Source organism: Anneissia japonica, unplaced genomic scaffold (assembly GCF_011630105.1).
Source record: "Anneissia japonica isolate Jap-2015-1 unplaced genomic scaffold, ASM1163010v1 scaffold673_len1821605_cov196, whole genome shotgun sequence".
NCBI classification, from domain to species: Eukaryota; Metazoa; Echinodermata; class Crinoidea; order Comatulida; family Comatulidae; genus Anneissia; species Anneissia japonica.
Window position 1 is genome coordinate 884,871 of NW_022717449.1, and position 10,210 is coordinate 895,080.

The following is a 10,210-nucleotide window of genomic DNA, read 5'->3' on the forward strand; positions in this document are numbered from 1 at the left end:
CATTTATTTTATTAAATAGTTAGAAGATATTGTTTGCCTTATCTAAATCATGTTTTACTTTGAATATCACTGCACCAGCAAATAACCCACGGGTGATATTTGGCTTTAGCAAAATTTAAAAAAAAAAAAAAACCTTCCTCCCTCATCACTTTTCCTGCCCAGATAGGGTGATAATATTTTTATAGGGCCTAAATATTATTAATAATTTTATGTTGCTATAAAAACACATTTTCTCACTTTAATTAACCAGGTCACAAAGGGCCCAGCCACGATTTCAAATTCCTAATGTGGAATAATTTACAAAAATAAATGGGTATCATTCAACAATAAAGAAATTGAATAATTTTTTTCAGACCACATGTACTTGGAAATTAATTTTTCCTTGAATTTTACTTCAACATGTGGTAAAAAATTGAGATATATGTCCTGCTACCTTGAGTTGTGTTGAGTGAACTTTTAAATTTGGTTCATGATGCAATGACACACCATGCAGAGAAATAACCTGCTGGGTCAGTGGCCTCTGAAATAATTTATTTGATCCTATTCAAACATCATCCATTATGTCAACATTAGTCATGTGGGTTGGAAAAAAAAACCAAAACTGAGGTGAACCATCTGTATCCTTTACACTTTCCCTATGGATGATAATGAGTCTTGTGATGATGAGAGGTTTATTGTTGGTGTGAAAATCCTGGTAGAGTACTGTACTGTGTTTTAAGATGTATCAATACCATTTTCAAGCCATGTGCTAAGCCCTGCTCCTTCGATATTGTATACACATGCATTTGTTGTGGGTGGAACATGAATGTTTGTAGGACATGTGGGTAATCCGACTCTTTTCTGATTGGTTAGTTAAGTTTGATTGACACCCTGGAAAGACTCATTAATGAAAAACCACAATGCTATGCTATGCCACAATTATTTTGCTTTATAAAATCCATAGAATGGTGGAAGATATTAACCAGTGTTTTTTTATTATAAAATCCAGTATTTTATATTTGAAAATTATTCATCAAAATCTGGGAAAAAAAAAACCTCATACTATACTTTAAAATTATTCATCAAAAATCCAGGAAAAAACCTCCAACATTTACTTTCAATTTTGAATTACTCATTCAAAACTATCAAAGTTTATTAACTTCCATTCCAATTTAACATTGTAGTTTTTATACAGTATTATTAAATTGTTTTGAAATAAAGTTAATCTAGACAAAACCAATAAACCAGACTAACATTTTAGAAGATCCAGTGAAGTTTGACAGGGAATTTTTTTTCTTGTCTTATTCTTTGATTACAAAGCTGACTTGCATAAACACAGTACAAAAAAGTTTAAATCTTAGTATCTTTTACTGTAAATGATCTATGAGGATAAACCCAGTCAAAAACTGCTTTTAAGAAAAACCCCAAATGAATGATTTTGATGAATATTTTAAATTGAAAGATGAATACAGTATAGTCATTTGAATAAAAGGGACAACCAGATATACGATTTTCTTTAAAAAACTTTTATTTTATATACAAACAAAAAAAATTTATATATCTCTTAAAGTTTTTATAACAAATTCTTTATTGAATAATCAGATTTCTATGTTTGAAAATCTGTGTATGAAAAATTATCAACTCTAAAATCATGGGCTAACAATTTTCTTTCAAGAAAAGAATATGAACTCAAACAAAACAGCAAAACCAAAATGTGCTACACTTTACTGAGATGTGGAAAAGCTGCTTTTATTGCACAGTCACTGGATGCTATAATCATAGAATATATATTTTGTCTTAAAATGATAAATTCATGTTCCTTTCCTTTCATCAAATACATATGTGATGTGACCAATTCTCAATTATAATTGTCAAATTTTATCCAAATCACAGGAATATGTTTTATCTTTAAAGTTATAGTCCATTATGATATCATCCAAATTCACAGAGATGGCTGCTTTTCTAGTAGTTTTTCAAGCTTTAGTGAAAAGCCTTAGGAGCGCAAGGGCTCCACATGATGCACCAGTTATGGCAAGGGCCTTGAAAGTTAAATCTTCTCTCCAGTCTTTCCGCCTGAAGTTCAAAACGAAGTTATCCTATGTAGGAAAAAGAAAATAATAATACTAAGATTGTGTACAGTAATCATAAACATGTGATAATTATTTAATTTGGAATATGAAGAAAGAATCTTGATCTATGTTAAGCAAAAACTGAACTGCAGCCAATTATGGATTTGTAACACAGTCTATTGCTCAAGTGGAATTCTAACTATTCATTTACATTGGCTAAAACCCAAATTCAATAAAGCAATGCACAGAGTGATATTTTAAAGTTTAGGAATCAAGCCAACTGCCTAATCTGTAATAAATAATAACATATGGATAACAGACACCCACAAGACTGTTTTCACATAACATTTTAATACCATTTTAACGGTTGTCATTTTATTGTTGATTACTGTGTATAAAGCATGTATAAATTAAAACAATGGTTAATAAAACCTGTGCTGAAGACTGCTATTATCAGCAAAAATGTAGGACATATCTCTCAAACAAATTATGAACACAAAATGGAAATGTACATGTTCTATTTGTGTAGGCCTAAGCCAAGTCTGCCCTATGTAAATTTTGATGCTGTAGGCTTGGCCTAGCCTAGTTTTCGTTGAATTTGAAAACAGCAGTACAGTAATTGGTACACTGAAAATAGACCATTTATTCATCATTCTTCCCACATGAAATTGTATAAGGTATATCAATGTTATCGAAATTCTCTTGTGAGCAGTACAGTATGCCTAAACTTACCCATCCTCCTTGTTTATTAATCCAACCAGACAATCTAATTGCTACATATTCTCCTGTGTATTTGATTAATGTTTCTACTTGATCACCAAGATTGTTCTCAACACAATATTTGGCCAATCTGGCACCGAATACATAAACCATAATAACACGTCCCCAATTAACTGGACCTTCCTCAAACATGGTGTTTAAACTTGATGTAAATCCATCGGATCCATCACGCTCCGGGCTGTACTTCAACTTCCTTACAATCCCACTAAGAGAAATATCATATTTGCTGTCCACTTCATCGCCGATCCTTCGCAGTGTTTCCGCATATTCCGATGATAGCTTATAATTTCCTCCTACCTTATAAGTAATAAAGTCTCTTGCAAGTTCTCTCGCCATCCTTTCAACATCTCCATCCTGCTTATTATTCCCCCTTAGTGTTCTATACTTTGGCCCGTCTACTTCTGATTCGTCTGAGCTGGCAGCAGATGGCGTCGGGGAGGGCAACATGTCTGCACTGCTACAGCTGTCTTCGTCGTGGCTTTGCTGTTTTGAATTCGAAAAATATGCGTTCGAAACCGCTTCTTTCTTCACCGGCGATTCCGTCAAACACGTCGCTGACATCTTTGATAATTGATTAATCATTTATAATAAACTATACAAGAAACGTGGGCGGAGACAAACTAAAAATTTCGCCGGCTACAAACGTAAAAATGTCCGTCCGTTCCCCTCATACACGATACGCCAACAAACAGTTGTTAGGCCGGTTGCCTTTCAGTTATGCTGGCTGTGTACGACGCTCACACCAAGAGCTTTTATTGGATATTGGACCTGCAGGAACATCCAATCACGGGCAACAACTACGGAATGGGCTAAAATTGGCATGAGGAACTTAAGGAGAAACACCGGAATTCCCACCGATAGCAGTCTAGTAAGTAAAAAAAATAACTTATTTATTTAAAATTTACTTTTTTATGATTCAATTTCCATTACCGTATATTTTAAAAATATCAAATTTTGAAATTATCAGAACAAGAATGTAGAATTGTTGTCAGGTGTAGAAATTGTCGAAACTTAAGAGAAATAGCAAGGCTATTCATTTGACGCGAACGCCGGTGACCCAAATACCACCACCAATTTGGCGCCGAGGTGTATCGAGAGACTTCTATAAATTTCCTACCTGGCTAGGCCTAGGCTACACGTCTTTCAACAGTTACAGTGATATAGATAGGCTATAAACTGTTTTTGTATCATAGTATTTCACAATTGTTAATGTTTAAAATTGTATATTGTATATTCACTATCTATGTCGAGTACCTCTATTTATGAATCCCCTAGGCTCTAGGCCCTAGCTTAATATATTTCCTTCATCATGCTCCAGCCTACTCCATCCATCCATCCAGGGTAAAAAAAAATTAAGAAAAACCCTCCAAAATAGCCTACCTAGGGCCTACTCCATGCATCCAGGCTAAAAAAAAATCAAGAAAACCCTAAAAAATGATTACGGTAAGTAAAAATGTTGGAAAAAATTAGCTGCTTATTTAAAATACACTCATCATAAGGGCAAATAGACAAATTTATTAGATTATCACTCCCGCTCGCGTCAAAAATACGGGAAATATTGATGCAGGAATAAAAAAAAAAGTTTTTTTTGCCGCATCAATTATTCCAACAGCATAAAAATAACAATGCAATTTTGTGACTTCAAATACATTTTCATTAAAAAAACTATAAAAGTAAACCAGTTTTCATACAATATTTACTATAAGACACCAAATATAAACAGTCCCTCCCTCATCGATAAAAACAAAAGAGAAATAACAAAAAGCGAGATAATAATTAAAAAGAAAAGAAAAACCGCCCTCCCTCATCATTTAAAAAAAAAAGAAGAGAGATTCAAATTGATTTAAGTATATTTTTGACCAAGAACTCAATTTAGTAATTACTGCACACAATATTCACTATTGACAATCCTTGATGCATGTGTTGTATGCCTAAATAAAAAAAAATAAAAAAATTAGGCCAAAAACAATTATTGTGTTGGCCACAGCCGACCAATTTTTTTTTTCTCGAAATTAAGAGTCTGCATTTTATTTATTTATTTATTTTTTTTTTTGACAACGAACAATATTTTTTTATTAGCAAATAAGGCTGAAATAGCCTTGTCGAGACTAGGGGGCTAAGGCTAGCCTATTTTGCTGGATGGTACACGATTCAAATCCAAAATTGTTGTATTATTTGTGTATTTTCTACTTTTTAGGCATCATCACGTATTTGGTTGTAAAAAAAAAAGTTTTCCTACTGACCTACCAATTTTTTGGATTTTCCCAAAACGTGGCCAACACAACAAATTTTTTGTTTTATCCTTATACCAACTACTGTATAGATAACCACAAATATGTAATTGATCGTTATATTTTAGATGAAATCTACTTGATCAAAGAAGAACAAATAAGAAAAACCATAAGACCATCATGAAACCATCAGGGAACGATTCAACTCAAGTCACCTCAAGTGAATTGGAAGCAAAAAACATTATGCATATCTGTAAAAGAAGTGCAGTTGGTGACAGAAAGCACATTACAAGATCAAAGTCTACCATAGAAAATATTGGAAAAAATTTACGTACTGTTGCAGATAAGATAAATACCACAAATATAGGTGAAAATCTTGGTGAAATTGGGGACAGAGTTGATTTAGAGCAAAAAATTCAACCAATTCTGGCAGCTTTTGAGCCCAAACGACCACAAGAACATCAGAATGTTTTTGAACAATGAATGATCTAAAATCTCTGACATTCATACTTCCATGGATAGTCTTCCAGTAATTCCTGTTGGCAAAATGTGTATGAGTTATTTTTATGTTTGATAACTTTGAGCAAGTTAAATTTATTTAACATACTGTATTCATAACACTACCGTACTTAAACATGTGTGGTGATCAAACATATATCTGTTGCTTTGAGATACTGTACTCTCGCGATAGAATTTAAGGTGGATTAAAATATGCATTGTACAGTATTGAACACTGCCATTGTTATTGAATACCTTAATGCTATTTATTGTGATACTGATAGTAATACATAATGTGATTTTATTATGATAGTAAAATATTCAACTATATTCATTCAGACTTAAAGATAATATGCAATGTAATAATTATAATGATACATAAATATATTATATATAAATAATGGAGAGGGTAATGTAATCTATATAATGAGATTTATTTTTTACAAACAGCATATTATATGTATAATGGGATTCTTTTTATGGTAATTTAATTTCTGTGTATTTATTTTTGTGATATCTTGCCATATATTTAGGCATCCCACTAATAAATTGTTTATTAATTTTTTAGTATTGTGCAATAAAAAGGTGGAATATTTCTACTAAAAGTTTGTATATATCATCTTTTTTGTCTCACTTGAAAATGTATTGCCTTATAAAGCATGTTATTTAAAATCAAAGAGAATGCATTATGGACTACGATCTAATTTTGCTGAGATATGAATTTTCTTCAAACAAGAAAACTATAAAATATTGCAAGTATTTGATAGTACTGTACAGTACTGATTATTTATTTATGAAAATTTCGTCACAGTACACTTAAATATGTATTTATATATGTATATATATATATATATATATATATGTATATATGTATTATAATAGGTGTGTGACTAGAGTGGTAATTTCCTAAATTACCGTTTTTGTTGGTTTTTTTTTATTAATGAATTTTCCTTAGCAAGTTTTCAAAACAAAAAAACTGAAGCACAGCTTATCACATAGAGGTATTCACTACTGAATTTACTTTTATTTTATTAGAAAAATTGTACACCTCTCAATATCTAGACATTTTTAATATTACAGTTGCTTTATTTGCACAGATTTCACTTTATGTAGGCCTTGTACCTCAATGCTGTATCAAAGCGAGAACTGTACAGTGTTAGTAAAATATCCTAAACTATAGAGGGCAGCAGATACAAACTTTTACATCTGTGCTTGAACTAGATAGTCAACACATTCATTTTTTGTTCCTTATGGAATCTTTTTGGAAGTATGCAATTTTTACAGGTGGATATAAATACTGCTGTGCAATATAGCCAATTTAATTATAATTAATTCAATTGTTGATTTTAATTGTAATAATATTTTTATATATTGTTTTGTAATGCTTTGCAAATAATAATTTTGATATACTATTACTGTACATATTTTTGCCAGTTAGTACTGGAGAGCTCCCAGACAGATGTTCATTGTACTACTGAGTCGTCTTGTATTTTTGTATCTTTATGTTCGTTTTTGTTAATTTGAAATGATATATAATTTGATTTAAGTAAATTTTTAGATCATATTTTAAAATATCTTTTTCTAGCAACAGTATTTGCAGTAAATATGAGTAAAGTACCACTATCCTGTTCCCCTAAACTTATATCCTCGAGGTTGTCAACGTGAGGCGCTATATAAATCCAGAATTATTATTATTATTATTATTATTATTATATCACCAGGCCTGTATATCGCACAATACCATTAAAGATTCAAAATAATAAAAACCTGTCATTTATTTTTTTAAATATACTGTACATTAGAAAATTATTTTCAGATTCAGAATAAATTACAAGTTTTTACCTAATACATAAATTGTGGTAAAGACAAGCCAAACCAGTCACTCGTCGCAAATCGTGTTTCAGAAAAAATGGCCAAAACATGCTGGAATGTCAAATTTAAAAAAATCTATTTTATTGCACTAAACTAACCTTTATATATCTACACATCATCCTATGCTGTTATTTTCCTCATTTTCAATGTTAAAACAACACCTTTTAAGGATTTAAAGATAGTTTCTATATGAAAAATGCCTGAAATCATAAATTTTGAAGGCTGATTTCTCATATATTGTTCTTTAAACAGCTGTGTGGTTAAACGCTTTAACTTCATAAGGAAATGTCCGATTTGAATGATTTTTTTACCATTTTATAGCTATTATTTTACTCTCTATTAATAACTCAAAATTTTTGCGACGAGTGACTGGTTTGGCTTGTCTTTGCCACAATTAGAGTCTTATACCAGATAGGAATAAAATTAGTTATTCCATCATACTAATAATTTTACGTTTATACCAAAAAACATGGTGATGTTTACGATTTCCCTTGTTTTTTTCATATTTGGGTAAAACATGACCGCTCTATGCAGCAAAATTGAATTACAAATCGACAAAAACAATCTCTATTTATATTACTGTACATTTGATAATAATTTAAAATTCACCAGAATTACTTGGACTATTTATAAAATCATTTGCATAACTCTTGACACCTCTCAAAGTCTTTGGCCCAAAATAATTACAGCTGGATTAATGAATACTGTAACATCACATTACTGTATTATGTTTAGCGTCTATGTCTTGAGAACTCTAATTTTCTATCTAGCGCCCTCTATAATCTTAGCAGAAGTTATGTACACAACTTGTACAGCCATTAATTGTTCATATTAATTGAAACATATAAATCTTATCAGTTTAACAACTGCCTACTTTATTAAATAATTGCTGAGCTACTTATTTATTTGAAAATATGTTTTTTTAAATTATTTTCTTTACATTGAGATTTATATTTTTAATTTCTTGTATATTTACTGTTGTATTTTTAAATATTTTCATCCACAGTGACAGATCCTGGAAATTCGAAATAGAGAGGGTCATAGATGATAATTTACACATGGAAGGTGCAGACTACCTCAGCCCCAGACATGTTGGGGTTAAAGGTACGAAATTTTATGTTTATTGCACCTCTGGAGGCCCAGATATGGCACTCTCAGACTGAAATTTGAATGAAATTGTATTTTTTCCCTTATTACAGTAAATAAAAAATGTAAAAATATAGAGGGGCAGCCACAGATATATTAATTTTGCGCAACATGTAAATTCCTTCATAATTCCACAGTTTGATACAACAGTATTAAAAATGTTCCTTTTTCTGAACAATTTTTCCGGATGGCAAAACTAGGTGATTTGCTTCTTGTATTTCTGTCATAATAGTATATAATATTATGATATAAAGTATGTGTATTTGTACAGTATATATACCGGTACATCAAAACTCTTTAAAAAACACAAGGACATTGATGTACAAGATAAACTTGTTTCTGGTATTATTTATTTTATCAGAACTTTAAAACTATTTTATGCTAAGCAATAATTCTATTTTAATATTTCGTATCTCGTATTTTACCCTTGTAAATTGAAAATTTTAACATTAGTTTTACGCTGCAATTCTTGAATTTCAATTTCTATTCTATGTGTTTTTATCTATTAACTTTTGACTGAATTTCATTAATTATTTTGTACATATATATTTTAATGAGATTTCACTTGACTATTTTACGCTAATTTAATTTATGTTCTCATTGGAATCGGAGAGCCACAAGACAGTGATTCAGTTCACTTTTTGGCAATCCTGTCCGGCCAGTTTGAGTGTTGTTTTTTCCTCTCTGTTATTTTGTGTTTGTCAGTTTTAATGTTCTTTGGGTCAAATAAATGAAATGAAACAAAAGAATATTTCAAACCAAATTGTCTTCTTCTGCCTACAACAATGATTTATTCCAACCACACTGGCTTCTGAACTCCGGAGAGAACAAAAATCCGTAAAACACAACTCAATGTCTTGCAAATAAAATAATGATAATGATAATCAACTTGAGCATCTTATAAACATATCGATTTTATCTTAAACTAGAAAACTCCATTCATATCATATTTTGATCATAGGCTACCAATCATGGAAAGCACATTCTATTTGCTCAAAGAAAAGTATATGTTCTAAAGTATCATCAACTTCAGTTGATTTAGATTTAAGGCAAAATGTAAAAAATTAACAAGTTCCTCGTTCTCTATTACACCTTTTTTTTGGGGCCACCTGTTTTGGAAATTTTTTGAAAACAAAACAAGAAAGGGCCTTATCCGTATTTTTAAACCAATTGGAAAACATGTTAATTTGTTTACTTGGCCCAACTGAAACATATTCTATTTCACCTAATTTCACTTTAAATTAATTTTATTTAATCAAGAAATATTATGTTACAAAGTTTTACCTTTTCACAACTTTAATAAAAATAGCATATAACTTTAATAAATATACATACATACAATAATTATATTAATATTTTCTTTATATGAAGCCGCCATGAGTGGTTGTTTACATGAGGCATTAAATTACATACATCCAGAATTATAATTTTTATTAATATCATTGCTATGTTTATCATTGAATATATAATTCAAACATTGACCACAATAGTTAAGATGCTGATCTACAGGATATACCCTTCATACCAACATTTATTCACCATTAAAACAAAAATAATATAATTATTGAAATTAATTAAAGAGACTGCAATGAGAAATGTCCTAGGAATTGTAGTGTTAGAATTACGTAATTTAAT

The 10,210-nt window shown here is 30.5% G+C and overlaps 1 protein-coding gene across 1 annotated transcript; it reads right to left on the reverse strand.

Moving 5' to 3' along the window:
• Window positions 1-1,484: 1,484 nt before the first annotated feature.
• On the reverse strand, window positions 1,485-3,551 carry LOC117110242 (apoptosis regulator BAX-like). The gene is made up of 2 exons (XM_033252870.1): window positions 2,781-3,551; window positions 1,485-2,075 (listed from the first exon to the last, which is right to left on the reverse strand). The coding sequence occupies exons 1-2, from the start codon at window positions 3,408-3,410 to the stop codon at window positions 1,953-1,955; spliced, it is 753 nt and encodes a 250-aa protein (XP_033108761.1). The 5' UTR covers window positions 3,411-3,551; the 3' UTR covers window positions 1,485-1,952.
• Between the last annotated feature and the right edge of the window lie 6,659 nt (window positions 3,552-10,210).

Excerpts from the sequence above, each read along its gene's own strand:
- LOC117110242 (XM_033252870.1), bottom strand. The coding sequence starts at position 3,410 with ATGATTAATCAATTATCAAAGATGTCAGCGACGTGTTTGACGGAATCG. Across the intron at positions 2,076-2,780 it reads TTAATAAACAAGGAGGATGG|GATAACTTCGTTTTGAACTT; the intron begins GTAAGTTTAGGC and ends TTTCCTACATAG.